Source organism: Limulus polyphemus, unplaced genomic scaffold (genome assembly GCF_000517525.1).
Source record: "Limulus polyphemus unplaced genomic scaffold, Limulus_polyphemus-2.1.2 Scaffold59, whole genome shotgun sequence".
Classification (NCBI taxonomy): Eukaryota; Metazoa; Arthropoda; class Merostomata; order Xiphosura; family Limulidae; genus Limulus; species Limulus polyphemus.
Window position 1 is genome coordinate 31582 of NW_013665669.1, and position 17553 is coordinate 49134.

Consider the following 17553-nt stretch of genomic DNA (forward strand, 5'->3'; position numbering starts at 1 on the left):
CATGTTAGAGCTGTGACTAGGCTATAAAAAGTGATGTTCAAATCCCACCGTTTGATGCAACTCAACAGTTGGAGGTGAGAGGTGTTGACTCACTGCCTTCCCTCTTATCTTTCACCTTTAAATTAGGGATGGCACAAAAAGCTCTAATGAAGCTTCATGCAAAGTTGAACAAAAAAAACTTGTTTGCTGGATATTTTTGAATGTTATGTTGGTATAATTAAAATCAAACTGAAACGGTACATTTTTTGCAAGGACTTAGATAGTTAATTGTTTTTTACAAAAGAAAACAGCAGAGTTTGATTAATCAGTACTAGTGAAATGTAGTCTGTACCAGTTAATGACAATTCAATGTGTTATATATTAATATTAAACTTATTTTTTGTGAAACCTAAAACTAATTAAGTTATACTTTGGTGATTTTGCTAAGCCATTGTCCTACACGGACATTCCCGCAGAATAGTTCTGTAATAATGAACAACACATTGTTTACATTCAGTTGTTTTCCTTACCAAGTTAAGTATAGCTTTAGACATGTAAAGTTTATTATTATCGGGATCGAGCTCATTTTAGGTTTAAAGTCAGACCAAAAGCATAGTCTATTTTTGATATTTTAGGGTAAAACAAGAAAATCTTGTTAGTCTTTGTCTAAAAACTTCATTCATATACTTAAATACACTTATTTACTCAACACAGCACATATCCTACCATTGTTATACATGATATTGATAATTTTCTGTCTACAATCTCGCTTTTTTACATGAATATAAGATTCCGAGATATCTTACCTCCACACACAGTTTATCTATCTTTCTTGTGTGTCTTCCAGAGATATTTGCATTCCACTAGCCTTCTGAAAACTTGCACCTAATTTTATGTGAATTGTGCTATTCTATGATGACAATAGAATGGTGATAAACCTTTTATTTTGTTTCAAAAGCTTTATTCTCTGGGAATTCTCAAATGACAGTGATTTCTACTTGGTCCTAAGTGAGTGACATTATTCTCACTTGACCTTATTTTTACTGTGGATTTTGGAGGCATGTTAACTATCAGGGTCATTGCAGCTGTTGTTTGACGTGTTGTGGATTACCACATGTTTAACCCTACCGACACGGGTCAAAGGCAATGTCATTGCATTTGTAGACTCGCATTCAAAATTTTATTGAACTACTATTTTATGAATATATATCAGTAAGTTTGGTATCAAGTTGTAGATTATAATTAAAATCTTAGTATTATACATTGGTTAATTTCTTAATTTAAAAAGTAACTATTAAAAAAAAATTTAAATATCAATTTTTTGTGTGTCACATGGTATGTTGGATGCAGCATTGGTTCAAATTAGATGTTTGTGATGTCCAAATACAAAGTCTATAGTTTCTTGTGAAATAGATACTTAAATTACTGATATTGATAATCTAGAATATTAAATAAGAACCTCTTATTTTTTCTATATTCTGAGATATTAATATATTTATTGAATCAACCAAGGTGGCCCCATCCACCTCTTCCATTTTTTAAAAAACTTTATTACATACACTTACTTCACCCAATGACATGTGTATGACCAATCGAAAGCTCAGAATGTCCACCTAGTAGTTTTCCCAGCCTCTGTGAAGTATGTGTGCAGCAAACTCTTTCTTAGATATTAAATTTGATAAATTATAGGGGAATTCTGTGGTATTGATATAGTAATTTATGACTTTTTGTTATTTCGAAATGTATATAAAAAAATATTTTGTTTTACATCTTCCACTTACAAAATTTGATAAGGCTTAGCAACTTATGGCAAGCAGCAAGTAAGTACAAAGTTCATAACTAGAAGAGATAATTATTTTCTATACTTCTTTATTTGCTGTTCTATGTTTTTAGAAAAGTAATTGAAATTTAAGAACTTGTTTATAAATAGTAATAATGTATATACTTATGTATTATAGCCAAAATGTGACAGTGTTTTACAAAATACTGGTCCACTAAAACACAGCCAAGACAGATCACTTTGTAAAGGCCAGTTTTATAATCATGGATATGGTCACAAGAGTGCATATGCGCCACGTCATTGCAATTTCTGTAATGTTAGCCAGGCAAGGCTGAAACATCAATAAAATGAAATTAATATGAATATATAGATGTACAATGTTATGAGATATAAACTGTTTAGAGTAAAAATTTGTTTTTGTGTTATAATTTGTAGTCATTCTAGAACAAAAGAAGCATAATTTATATCTTATTTCCTAATGTTTTTATGGTGGTTATGAGATCAGTCAAATTGACCAAATCTGTACAGAGATATAATAGTTAAAATAACAGATAAAGTATAAAGTTTTTCAAGAAAAATGTTTTATAATTATCTGGAGATTATAAAGATTTCACATGTGAAATTTGAAAATTTTCTTAAAATTAAAAATACTTTGCATGTTGGATAATCAACATTCGAAATGAAAAAATGCATGAGCAAATCATTACTTAAAAAATCTTAAAAGTTTATACAAAAATCTATTTTTTATATGAAAGCGTTGTAATGTTTACTGATAGTTTGCAAGTGCAAGTGCATAGGGAGAGTTATTGCATATGTTGGTGGGAAGCCTTTGTCACATGATGACAAGATTGTACTGCAATTCATGTGAAATTAGGTAGGAGTTGCCTCAATGCTAGTGGCATGCAAATCTCTCTGGCAGACATGTGAGGAATATAGCTAAACTGTGTGTGTGGAGGTGTGTATTTATCAAAAATATGGTAATGGGTTGTTAAGATATTCTAAAAATGTCAAGTGAGTTGTGAGAGCAGATTTTATGCAACTAAACTCTGTACATGGAATTCTCAGCATATATTAATTAAATATCATTTTTGTTGGACTTAATTGGCCAAGAAAAAGAAAAGCAATGGGCTTGTGTATTTTGCATGACCTTATAAACACCATGTTCCCTTGTTGGTATACTTGTTATAATTCTGGAAGAACTTAATATATATCCATGAAATTTTACAAGCTTTCAGTAAACATTAAAAGTCTTTTATAACAAAAAAAATCAGAAATTTTAATTAATTATTTTTACTAAAATTTTATCTGTAATTATATGGAGTCAGAGTGTTGACTGCTCCGAGTGCAAAGTGATTTTCATGTTAAGATTAAAAATACTTTTTTTTTTTCACCTGAAAATTTTCACATGTCATTTACATAATTCCAAAAACCTCCTGAATAAATATCAAACTTTTTTTTTCAGGAAAACTTTATATTTTATGTTATTTTCTATGTTGTAAATCTGTATGATGTCAGTCGATATGACTGACCTCATAACAACTAGGTGATCTGGTGATTTGAAAACTTTTGATCTAAATGTTCTCAAAATGTTGTCTAATCATCAATTCACTGGGCAGGTTGTCTTTCTTAACAACAGTCTGCATCTGTTTCTCATCTGCTGTGTATTTTAAACCAGGGGTAAATGTTTTTCCTGTATTCTCAATCAAGACTTCTAAAATTTTCTTAATTTTTCACGTGTATTATCAGTTGACAACAGTAGCATAAGGATGAAGCTTCAACGTCATAATTCAGTTGTCAGTATAATTAATAAGTTATGAAAATTGGATAAAAATTTTGTGTCATGGAAAAGAAAACAAAAGGGGAAAGGGCAAAAACTGGAAAATGAATGAAAAAGAAAAACAAAGAAAAGATTTAGTTGTTGTTGTTAAGCAGAAAGCTACACAATGGGCTATCTGTGATCTGCCCACCACAGATAACCAAGGAAATGGAGAAGAGAAATGGTAAATAGAAAAACAGTGAAAACAAACTGTATAAATTATTCTCATATCTTTTGAAAACTTATTCAGAAGAATATTTACCCCCTTTTTTCAACAATATATTGTAGTTCATTGTTATATCTTAGATGCAGTGGTCTAATAGTAGTAATTCTGATATGGTGTTACCTCTTATCACTCAAAGCTATCTTGATCTTCTTTCTGCCCCCTAAGTGTTGCTAAAAACATTTAACACTCGGTGCACCGGTCTATATACCCCACAAGTTTCGTGCCATCTTTGAGCATGCATATAGCACGTGACCACCCTCCACCAATGGCATTATGCCACCTGTATTGGTGCAGCTAGTTCCCTCTGATTTTCCTGCTCAATCCTCACTTTCTTTATTACCACAGCATCATTTAGACATGTGTTTTTTAGCATGTGACTACCATTTACAATTGTATTTTGTTGACATTTCAGTATCTTTATGAACAGTTTCCTTTTACTGTGTTTGCATTCAACTGTTTAAAATTTTTATTGTATTGTTACTGAATTATACAGTAACTTAGAATGACTTTGCAATTCAATGTATTGACAGCAGGATTTCCTGTTATGGTAGACATTGCATCTGGTACTACAACCCAGTCATCAGGTTTGACCATATCTGCTGAAGATGTATAGACCTTAGTTCACAGGGAACTATATTCCTATGTTTGGCCAGTTTATTCTATTTTTCAACCTAACACCAATAGGAGGTATTCATAAGTTTAACTCAATGGTGGACCATCACTCATGGTCTATTATGAGTAAAGCAAAAGGGGATTTCTGCCTATCTCTGCCAACCCTTTGATTGCATAAATTAGGGACAATCTGCTTTTCAAAACAGTGAATCGTGGACACCCATTGCACTTTCTCCAATGTGATGTTCTTCTGGACTCCACCACCACATTTACTCCCCACCTTTTTTTTTTCTCCAAGTAGAGCACAGGAGTCTTAACACTTACCAGTTCCCAGTCACTTGGGTTGTACCAAGGAGGCTTCCTCCTGAGTGTAAAGAAGAAATTTACCTTACAATACAACCACACATTTATCCACTCAATAAGAAGGGGGCAATGCTGGGTTCCCTCCTTCCCTTGCCACTCGATGCTTATTCCTAGGTGAACTAAATGTTGATTGGAGCAAGATCCTTGTAATATTGGGTTCATTATGATACCACCCTGTTCCCATGGTTGAGTGTGGTAGAGGCCTCCCTTCTCATTAATTCTGGTTGCAGGAAATTTTCTTCCTGTTCCTACAGCTGATTTTGGGGGACTTTGTCTGTCTTGTAATACCAGCAACACTGTTCCTGTGGTTGAGCAATTGTTCCACATCCTCCTCATTATTCCAAGTGCAGGATGTGTCTTCCTTACATTTATGGTTGAGTGAGTTATGATTTCTGCTCTTAATACTGATTACAGGTATTGCCCTCTTCTTATGGTTGAGTTGAGGCAACAACACATCCCCATAATGCCAGGTTTGGTTTGTTTTACTTCTTGCTCCTACAGTGGTTTTGGCTGAATACTGATTTCCTCTTCATAATTCTGGTTGCTTTACATATGACACTGTTTACGGTTGGGATTGGTGTATATATATGATTCTCAACCTCCTAATGCTGAGGATAGGTTGTGGAAGCATGTCTATCTAGTTGAGGTTGAGTAGACATCTAGCCATGGCTAGATGTTTTTCTCCATTATTATATTTTGGCAAAATGCCCTTGAATTACCGTTTCTCCAGATGTGGGTATCGAGTTTCATCTTTGAGCACACCAGTTATTTCTAGGCTCCTCCATCTTTTCAGTGTAGGATTCTAGCTTTGTGTGATAGTACGTAAGAACATATCAGAAGTTAACATTTTCTTACACTGAAAATGTATTTCCGATAGGTACTTACCTCCTGTCACACACTTCCTACCCTTCCTCCCCACTGCCGGGGTTACTTGTTTTAGTTCTTGCCAATTTTTGAAAGTGAGAATTGAGGAAGAAAATCAAAGGGAACTAGTTACGCCAATGTATTAGTTGCAATACTATTGGAGGACGGTGGTCATATCATATATACATGTTCAAGAGTGGTGTGGAGTATGTAGATTGGTGCACTGAGCATTAAATATTTTTACCAATGCTTAGGGGGCAGGAAGAAGAATTGGTAAGTATTTATTAAAATACATTTTCAGTGTAAGAAAATGTTAGTTAACATACTGAATTCTTTCAGTATGTAATTTTCTTTTGATGTGTTTTGTCTCCAGTTTTAATATCTTAACACAAATATTTAAATATAGAGAAAGAAACATTTTGTCCTAAAAAGTAAAAAGTTATTTTTTGCCAAAGGTGGATCTAAATAAGAATAAAAAATGAGTGTAGTATCATTTTTTGGAAATAATCGTTTTATTTGAAAAAGTATTCAAGATGCAAAAATTAAATTTGGAAACATTATTCTAGCTGCTTCAGGGGCTAGAGTTGTCCACATGGCTTCTCCAAATCATCCCCAAGGAGTTAGAACTGTTGCAAGACCTTTAAGCGGTACAGGGAATATTGGAACAAGACTTTTATCTACGGGTCCTCAAAGAGGAATCCAAGCTGGAGCTTTGGGAAGGACACAGTTGTCTGGTGCCAAACCAAATGTTATTGTTGTACACAAAGCCCAAGTATGGCCTCAAAGTCAAGGTCAGGGTGCTACTATTGTTGTATCTTCTTCACCTGGTGGGAAAATACCTGCAGAGGCTGTGGTAAGTAATTAGCAAAGTTTGTTGTGAAAATATTCTCAGTTTTTTGCATGTTCATGAATATTGTACATGAATGTAATAAGATCAGTGTTCACACATTTGTCACTATCCAGCATTGTCTATACATTCTGTGTGTGTGGAAGGAATAGTAGGTGTGGCCTTAACATTGGATTAGTTGTTTATAGACACTGCTCATGGTATGACCAGTAATGTCATTCTTTTTATTGCATTTACTTTGATTATTTTTAATTGAATTAGTCATTTTACAATTTTATTTATTTAATCTATTTTTTTGCCCATACTATCTGTACCATCCTGCTAGCTCACGATAGTTATGACGGTAATGTGCTGTAGCCATTTATCTTGTATGGTAAGCTACTTTAAAGTTACTCCACTGGAGTAATTTAATAGGCTTTCATTGGTCACTAGATATTGTGAGGGAGGATTATATAAAGTTTTATGTAATACTGGTGTCATTTTTCTAGAGACAAAAAATGTGTGACATTGTTGAAGTAAACTAGTTTCTGTATGTCTTTTAAAGTTATATTCAATCTTGCTTTAAAATTAGTTTCATTAACAGTATTGGTTTAAATGTTAAATAATACAAACATATTATATATATATATACTGTCCATTTATTAATTTGTATATTTTTACTATAATGATTATTTTTACATTGTTGGCTCTGTATATGAATATAGAATTAACCAAAACTTAAGCTGAAAAAACTGTAAGATATTATTTAAAATTATTAATAACATAAGGACAGCCAACTGATAATTCAGTGTATTTGTAATCATTATTTTTTGTTTTGTAACATAGCATACTCTTAGTTAGTGCAGTATATTAAATTCAATACAGTGTTTACTGGATAATTTTTTTTTTATGATATATGCAGGTATTTTGGTATTATCAGAAGTTATTGATAATTTGTGTAATAATGAAACAGTTGTTAGAAACTCCCTTCTTTAATCTTTGACTACATGTCCTTCTAGTCAGATGAAGTTTATAGACACATACATTTAATGTTGATAATAGAATTATGAGACAAATGGTATTAAATATATCAAGTCACTCTTAGTCTTTGCTTTACATTAATATGGAAACCAGTTGTGTTGCAGAATGTAATGAAATGCTTTCTATTTGCAACAGTGGCTTTGTAAATGCCTTTAGAAATTATCACTTGTAAATATATATATATATATATTTTTTTGTAGCAAGAAAAATTGTCACCTTTTTTTTCTGAATTGACTTTACTATATTGATGTGGGTTACAGATGTCCTTAAGTTCAGGAGATTTTCTAATGTTTTACATTATTTCACCATTTTAAACTAAATTAAGTTTTACAAATGAAGTATAAATATCAAATTTTTGGTGTTTTTAGAAATTTCTAGGATTGAATAGGTGAACAGATGGGTACATAAAAACATATGGATGTAAAATACACAAAGTTTATTGCTGGAAAACTTGTAGGTTGCTGTTAGATTTATAAATTTATATTTTCTATTTGTACATGCTGGTTTTGTAAATTGCTGTATTGATAATTTTATTTTGTTTGTTAATTTTTTAGTATTTGCTTAGCATTGACTAAATATAAAATTTAAGTGTTTGTATTTTATATTTCTTCCTTATTTTCTGAGTATTTATAATTATTTTAATGTATATGTGTTCTTATCAGTGGAAACTCAATGTTTTATAGTTACTGGTTTATTGAAACTCATACTTGACATTTTTGCAGCAAGAAGCAGTAACCTACATTCAGAGACAAGAAAGAACAAGGCAGCCCAGCATGATGACAGTTGTTAAAACGCTAACAACTCCGAGAGCTTCTTTAGTATCATCATCCACCTTGGCAGCGGAGGGTGTTACACACAGTTCATCATCCTCTTTGAAAAGTTCAGCTTATGCTTCTACTTCGAGATTGGGTGAATCATCTAAAAGTCAGTCTTTAAATGTGGCTTCTGTTGTGGAAGTTCCTAAAACAAGTACAGTTTCCAATGTATGTTGTGCTTTTAATTTATTGTTAATATTCTTTTTTGTTAATTACTACCATATCTTATGTCATGAAATGAAGATATCCCAATATAAGTACACACACACATATATATAAAGCTTTTGGTCATGCTGTTCAGTTTCAAATATTGGATACATTTAGTTTAAAACTATTTCAGTTTTAATTTAATTTAACTATTTAATCTTTTCAACATTTTTTGTTTTGTACGTTCTTCAGCATAATGGGTACTATACACTGTTTCAATTTTAAATACTGAAAATATTTAATATAATTGATACTTGAAACCTGATGGTGCTTTTACTGTTGAAACCATGGTCATTAACTCTCTCAATACGGGCTTGGTCAATTTGAACAACCAGGTGACCTCTTCGTACTCATTCAAGTTTTTATAGATTTGGTACTACTAACTTTTAATATACTATGTATATCTTCACGAAAATTTGGCAGTCTTTCAGAAAACATTATAACTTTTTCAAATACAAAAAAATCATATTTTTTAGTGAAGTATTTTCAATAAACTAAAAAAAAAGATTTTTCCATGAATATATCAACCATTTGTTTTGAATAGTCCGTGTGCAAAGTGATTTTCATGTTAAGATTAAAAATAGTTTCCTTCAAATCAAAAATCTGTGTAATGTATAAAACCTACTAAATACATTTCAAATGTTTGTTTTCAGTAAAACTTTATTTTCTCTACCCTAACTCTATAACTTTGGTCAATTTGACCAACCTTGTAACCGACAAAAAAAATCTAAATAAATTTAAATTACCCTTTTCTTTATTTTTAGAGTGCCTTCAAATTGTAACATGAAACTACATTCGTTTATCCTAAGTAGCTTTAAACTCATAACAGTATACATTTATTTATAATTAACTTTTATTGTTTCATTACCCTTTGAACCATGTCTAACTACTGTTTGCTCCATTATAAGTTGTAAATCATCTGGGGAATATAGAAGTCACGTTATGCTATTGAATTACATTACCTACAGCTATTCATGTGTGTGTCTCGTGAAACATTTTTATTATTATTATTTATTTTACCTAATCTAACCTCAACTAACCTAAAGAGATCCCTATTTTTACATTATACTTATTTTATAATAATAAATAAAGAATAAACATCAAAAACAAGAAATAAAGTACTTACACAAATCTTTTTTCTTGTTGTCAATTATCAATGACACTTAATTCTTTTTTTATACTAATGGGAGTAATGCACTAAATAAGTTTTATTTAATTAAACAATGCACCAAAAAATATAGACTAATAACATGCAAAAAGTAGACAATTTACCCTAACTATCACGACTTTTCTGGCTTTTTAACTATGTGGCAAGAGCTGTTACAAATTCATCCAAGCTAGTCCTTATCTCTCCCGTGGGAATGAAGCTTGTACTAAAAGAGAAATTGACAATTCTCTGTTCAGAACATAATGTAATATAGTAAATCAATCGATAGATAAAAACCTTGGCTTTCTATTGGTTATAGATAATATAGAATTAAATGTAAGACAGAACTATTAACAAATCCTGAAAGAAAGGATGTAACAGATGGGTGTGGCAAGAGGGGTTTGATTTTCTATTTGATACCTTTGTAACCAAACAAAATTGAAAGCTATAAAATTATGGTTTGTCTGAGTAATGACAGTTTTATAGGGAGTAATTAACTTATTGGAGGGGTAGGTGGATAAAATAGAGAAGAAGAGATGCCTAGAGAAAATGTGTCACGTGTGTCACACTACGGGAAGTTCAGGATTTTTTCAAATATTTCCTTATAAAATTAAGAACTTGAAACTTATATACTATTATAATATGGATTATTAGCTACGATTTTAGGCTATACTTATTGTTATATCATAAACAAAAAGTAGATTAATAAAATTTTGAATTTGAGTCACTAAAACCTCGTGACATGCACAGTAAAGGATGCTTGAGGGATAGGGTTAATAAATTAAGTGTTTGTGAAATGTACAATTGTCTTAATTTTTTGTAATTTATAATATTTGCTATAAACCTACCAATATTTAGCCACAACATAAAATTAACATTTAATGGGATTTTGTTTTTGTTCGTGTGTTGTACTTTTTCTATTTCCTGATTTAAGTTATTTCATTGCATTGTACATTAATGATAATAGCTAGTTAGTGATATGGTAGAGAAAATGAAAAATAAATATAAACATTTAACTTAAAAAACTTTTAATATTCATTTAGGAGGTTCTAGAGGTTATGCAAATAAAACTATAAGATGAAGAAAAGTATTTTTATACTTGAAATTATAATCATCTTTCACTCGAAGTATTTTAACAGTTTGAGTGCAAATAACTACTATAAATAAATAACATTTTTATTAGAAAGACAATTTAATAATGTCATTCTTTGTGTACAAAATACATATAAACTTTAATAAAATCTTGCAAGGTTTTGTGGCCCCCTAGTGGCACAGCGGTATGTCTGCGGACTTACAACACTAGAATCCGGGTTTTGATACCCGTGGTGGGCAGAGCACAGATAGCCCTTTGTGTAGCTTTGTGCTTAATTACAAACAAACAATCAAACATCAATACAAGGTTTTGTGAGGAATGCTCAGAGTTACCGTATGTTTTTGCATAAATGTTCTTCCCCAGTTGAAGTGATGCAAACTGCATCATCTTATGCTGAAAGGGTTAAATGTGATATTTCAAACTGTTAAAATTTTATAATTGCATGTACATATATTCTTTGTGAAAGTATAAACAGATGATGCCAACTCTTGTACTTTAAATTTTCAATAAATATGAACTTTTATGAAACAACTATGACATCAAGTTTGGTGCATCCGACATTCAGAGCAAAATTGTACTATTATAGAAAATAAACTTGAAATTCTCTCATGCTTAAAAAAAAACTTCAGAGTTGAAAATAATTAAATAAAGTTTAATTTTTATGCATAAGAATAAAAATTAAATCACAACTTTTGATTATGGGTTGGTGTTTTATCAATTTTAGCTAGCCAATTTTCCCAACTTCAGTTGTCAGGTTGGGTTATAATTTCAATCATCTCAGCTTTGAGAAGTCATAGGCTAGCAGTCTAAATACATAAAAAAAAGCTTTCTTTTTTGTTGTTGTTTTTCAACTGTATAATCCAATATTAGTTCCAGTTCAGCAGTAGTTCTTGTAGGGGATTTGAACAAAGTGATAATAGCTTAACATGGTGATATGTTACTAGAAAAGAAAAAGATGTTTGTAAACAACTTCTACCACAAATACAGTCCTGATTTTTTTAAACTTTGATTTATAATTTTATTCGTTTGAATTATGATTTTACAGTTTGATAGGAAATAAAATATTTTTCTTGGAACAAGATGAAGTAGGTTTAGTGAAATCTATTTGCACTTGACCTTATCAATTTTCATTTTGCTAGCAAGTTTACTGTGTTAGGCCATGTTTAAAGTAGGCCTAATTTTAATAAATAACTTTTTGAAGGATAATGAAAATCACTGAAAATAAATATATATAAAAGGGAATATAAAATAGACTTAAAACTTATTTCATATATTAAATGAAACTGATTAAAAAATATAGTTGGCTTGCCTATAGTTTTGGTATGGTAAAAAAACATTGTTTTTACTGTATTCTGATAATTTTAAACAAAGTATCTGTGAGTAGCATTTTTTAAAAACAAAGATAAAATTGACAGTTCAACAAAATAAAAACTTTATATGAAAGTTTACAGGAATGTAGTAAGGCAAAAATTAGTAATTGAAATGTACAACAAAGATATGCATTTTTGTTTCTCAAAAGAACATCACAATGAAATCTTTTCACACTTTCAAAGCTGCAAATTCATAGAAATATCATGTATAAAATATTTTATTTGCAAAGCCATGTACATAATCTGTAAAAAGTTCATTCAAACTATTTTATCCATGTACCAAAAGTAAAAATAATAATTACTGCTTTCTGTAAGTACTAGCATTGTTTTCAAACAATTACAAAATTTTGCTTTGTATTTAATAAAACAAAGTTATATGAATCACCAGAATTTTTAGTACTGTGTTTGGTTTTCATGATCTTTATATTTTTGTGATGACTGAAACTAGTTGTATTTTCATATTTCAGGTTTTGGAACAGAAGAGCTCTCTCCTAGCTGATGTAATAGAAGCAGCAGGTATCCTGTCAAACAATAGCAGTTCAACTACTTTAATGTCTGTTGCTTCTTCATCAAATGTACCATGTAGGAGTAGCAGTCAACTAACTACTACATCAGCTGCTGTTACTGTGGCCACTTACTCTGACAGTATCGCTCATGCTTCTTCTGCTTCCATTGTTGTTTCTGTGGCAAAGTTACCTGATAGTGCCAGCAGGTCTTCTGTCACTGTTCCATTAGGAATACTGCCTGATAGTGGCAGTCAGTCTTCATCTTTTACTGTTCCTATATCCATTGCTGCTACATTATCAGACTCCTGCTCTAAAGCATCATCATCTTTGCCATCTGTGTCCATAGCAACTCTACCAGACAGTGGAGGTCTTGTTTCAGTTGCATCAGTCCCTGTTTCCATAGCAACTTTACCTGATAGTGACTCTCAACCTTCTTCAGCTCCTACTTCTATTCCAACATATCCTGACAGTGGTGGTCAAACATCTGCTGCTGTACATATTCCCATAGAAGCATTTCCTGACAGTGTCAGTCAGACTTCGTCTGCTACATTTCCTGTTTCTCTGACAGTACTACCAGATAGTGGAGGCTTAGCTTCTTCAGCCTCAATACCTGTTTCTGTAGGAGTACTTCCTGACAGTGGCAGCCAAGATGCTTCAGTGCATGTACCCATGGCAACATTGCCTGACAGTGGAAGTCAAGAAAAATCAGCTTCTGCCAAGATGCCTAAAGTTATCCTACCTGATAGTGGTAGTGAAGCTGCTGTGACTGCCCAGACAGGTGTGTTTCCTGATGGAGAAAACCAGACATCTTCAATTTCTGTGGTTTTACCAGACAGCTGCAGTCAGAGATCCTCTTCTTCAGTGACCACATCTTCACTAGTTCTACCTGACAGTGCTCCAAACGATCCAATATCCAAACCCACTGTTGTCTTTCCTGACAGTGGTGGTGAGGCTTCTTCTTCTTCTTCATTTACTGTAAGCAGACCAATATCAGTCCAACCAGATAGTGGTAGTCAGACCTGTGCAACATCTGTAATGATGTCCGACAGAGTTTTTCCTGACAGTGTTAGTAATTCAACTCCAGCTGCTGTCACCTCATTGACTTCTATTCTGCCAGACAGCAGAAATCAGCTTGGAATCTCATTGCTTAACAGACCTGCAGTAACAAACATTCAAGCAATGTCTCGGAGACCAAAAACTTCAATATCTAGATCAGGAGTAATTCCTCCTGACAGTTCTAAGTCCACTTGTTCATTAGCTCCTAATCTTCCTGACAGTAACAATCAGGTTTCTTCAACACAAGCAACAAATTCTTCTAGTGTTCCAGTTATGCCCCCTGGTGTCAACACTGTTGCTTTATCTCCTGTAACCTTGGTTAGCAGCAGCACTTTGGTACCTGTAGCGAGCTCCTTTGTTAGTTTGACAGATTCCACCTCACCTTCATTTGTCACTTCTTCTGGTTCTGGTCAACAACAGAATAGTAAAGTGGCTCCTTCTCAAAGTACGTATTTACATCTGAACGACCCAGTTGAGTTCTTTGAAAATAGACACAAGATACCATCATTTTGAAATTATTTTTATACTCTTTGGTTTGACATTAATGTTTTTTTTGTAACCTTTTTATCCCTTAACATCTCTAGAAAATGAATTGTACAAGAAAATTATCTTTTAATAAAGAATGGGTCTCTCCAACAACTAAAGTTAAATTTGATTGAAATAAAAATCATAACTCATTTACACATATAACTACTATCAGATCACAAAAATTATAATTTGAATAATTTTATTCCCCACAATCCTTAAAGGCTTGCAGAGCAAACTGGAATGTAATATGTGTGATAAAGAAAAAAAAACAACAACCTAGGACTTCAGTAAGCATTTTACTTATGCTACTATTACACCATGAGACCTTGACAAAGTCACCAGAGTGAAATATTTGGTATAAAATAAAAAGGATTCTGGAGTTAAAGTTTTTTGTTTTTTTATTGATCAAGAATGTAATGCTATTAAATAAAGATGTATTCAGTTTATCAGAATAAGAATAATTGCCTTGAATGCTTTAATGTTGTGTTTAATATTTTATTTCAAAAAATGCACTTCAGTAATAAACTATTTCTTAGTATAAACATAGAAGTTAAAAAAAAAGTTGCAACTTATTATGATGTGATTTCTTTTTATATTCTCTTTTTAGGATATGTATTATTTCAAAAAGAAATCCTAATTTTTATAAAGAATGTTCACTTCCAGTATTTGTTAATAGGAGACTACTGTGTAACATATAACTAGTTTGTTCGTGTGTTTTTTTTTCATATCTCATCATTAAAAAATAAACATTGCATTCACCATAAATTTATGCAGGTAGTTTAGTGCTACAAGTGAATTTGTTATACTTAATAATTATCATATAGATTTTACCATGTTCAGGTGTCCTAAAGAATCTATTATTCTTTCTTTTAGTTGAAGAACAAGAGTGTAAAGCAGATGATGAGAAACAGTCCAATGTTGGACAGATTTCTCTTGAGGTTGTTCCATCATCCTCTCAATCTTCTCTTTCAAAAACGCTTGTGGTTTGTAAAGAAGAATCAACAGGAGATGCAAATATGGAAGATATCTCTGAACTTCAGGAAATAAGTATTCCCATTGATCAGTTTGAAGAAGGCCAGATACTTGAAATAGGTCAGTACAGGATGAGGGTTATATTTATGTATGAACTGTGGTTAATGAATGCTTTAAGTCTTGTTATTACTGTAGTCTCTCCTTATCTAATTATTACATGTACATTCTGAGAGAGAGAGAGAGTGTATGTCTTTATTTATTACTTCCAGCTTTCCACTCTGTAAATTGACCATGTGTATAAGGGGTTGTTAAAGTTGAATTGGTTGTATTTGACAAAGCTCATATTATAATTGGTAATTCTTTTTTTTTATTACAGTCAACAGTGTTATTTTAATTGAAAATTAATATTTTTACTATCAAACTGAGGCACAAAAACGTTATAAAGTATGAATTATAAATAGTTTTAATTCATGCTTTATAATGGTTCTTTTTGTTCCAAGTTTGATAATTTTGAACATGAACAAGCCTGCATTTTTACTTATATCTTAACTGTGTATTGGACAATCTTGTTATTAATTTATATTAGTTACTTTTTAACTTCATAAACACTAGTGTTTTTTGTTGTTTTGTCTCTGTTACTGTGTTACAGAAATATAGTTAAACAGTAACATGCATTTTGCCTTTTATATCAGACGTTAAACTACTCTGAAATTACATTATCATTGCTAATTAGACATACTTAGGGAGAAATATATAAAGTTTGTTATGTTTTATCACATTTTTCAAGGAAAGATGATGAATAATAGAGCATGAAGTAAACCACTAGTTTTTGTTTTTAATAAGCTCTGTTTTTCTTTAGTGTTCATTTTTTTATTAGTATTGGCTAAAATGTTTAACATATATATGTTAATTTTTTTTATTATACTAATTTTTTTACTATGAGAATTATTTGCATTGTTAGTTTGATATATAAATTTAAGAATAACCTAAATCACTCACTTAAGCAGGCCAAACCTTGTAAAATAATATTGAGATTATGGCCATAATTATCATTAACAGAGAAGGTAACCAACTAATAAGTGCATTGTAATAATTGTAATTCTTTGGTTTATAACATTTCATACTTTGTTAGAGTTGTATATTGAATTAGATATATTAATTACTGGGTTAATTTTTAGTTTTGATCTATGTAGATAGCTTGCTTTGATCAGAAGTTAATGTTAGTTATTCAAATGCACTGTTAAAGTTCTTGACTGCTGTAAAAGAGCATGCAAATATAAATGGTTGAGCACTACATATCTGATTAAAATTGCTTATATTTTGTGTTTGTGTTTCTATATGTTGCAGAGGGACCAGAAGCAGAACTTCTGAGTCAAGGACACCTTAGCAAACAACTTCTGGAATTGTTGCAACAAGCTGGAATCCAAATACAAGAGGTATTCAGTTGCATAAGGACTATTTAATATAATCTTCTAAAAAATAACCTTAAATTTTGGAATCCTCTGTAATTTTATTGAATCTAATAATACGTTGTTTTTTAAGGTTGTAAGACCAAACAGAACTTTTTTCATATGTAATTTGACAATCTTCTTCCAATGACTAGTAGCATTTTCCATTATCTCTACATGTCATTGACATCTATTTCCTTGGTATTATTAAAACTATTTCTAATTGTATATTCTTCTTTTTTATCTTGTAAGATTAGTAATAATTTTAAAATCAATTTTCTTCTCACAAAGACATCTTGTATATATCTGTAAAACTTAGATTTAATATAAAAAAACATGAATTCACAAGTGATTGAAACAGTAATAAAGTATTAACATACTTTGTGTTAACTTTTCTATTAATAGACAAGTACAATTTACTTGTTTGTTTTTTGACAACAGATGGTATAATATTTTTACATTAAAACATTTGGTAGTTGTGAATTAACCCTTTCGAGACGGGTCACAGGAGAAAGGCCATGTCATCTCATTTGTTGACTCATATTCAAAATTTTATTGAACTACTATTTCATGAATTTAAGTTTGGTATCAAACTGTAGATTATAATTCAAATTTTAGAACTATATATTACTCAATTTGTTAATTTAAAAATAAATATAAACTCAGATAAACATCGATTTTTGTGTGTCATGTGGTATGTAGAATGCAGCACTGGTTCAGATTAGATGTTTTTGAAGTCAAAATACTAAGTCTATAGTTTCATACAAATTAGAAACTCAAATTATAGATATAGACAATCGAGAATATAAAATAAGAAGGTCTTGTCTTTTCTATTTGCTCACGTGATAAATCAAATACAGTGGCATCCTGCTCACCTCTTTCCATTTTTGGAAATGCTTCCTTA

The 17553-nt window shown here is 31.2% G+C and overlaps 1 protein-coding gene across 5 annotated transcripts in view; it reads left to right on the forward strand.

Annotated features, from left to right (window-relative positions):
• LOC106464291 (BRCA2-interacting transcriptional repressor EMSY-like) overlaps positions 1-17553 on the forward strand; it is a 51833-nt gene that overhangs the window by 21860 nt on the left and 12420 nt on the right. For all 5 annotated transcript variants that reach the window (XM_022392451.1, XM_022392457.1, XM_022392460.1 and 2 more), the window contains exons 11-15: positions 6207-6493; positions 8230-8490; positions 12607-14146; positions 15103-15321; positions 16549-16637. In XM_022392451.1, the coding sequence (XP_022248159.1) occupies positions 6207-6493; positions 8230-8490; positions 12607-14146; positions 15103-15321; positions 16549-16637 (2396 nt within the window). The remainder of the gene's footprint in view (positions 1-6206; positions 6494-8229; positions 8491-12606; positions 14147-15102; positions 15322-16548; positions 16638-17553) is intronic.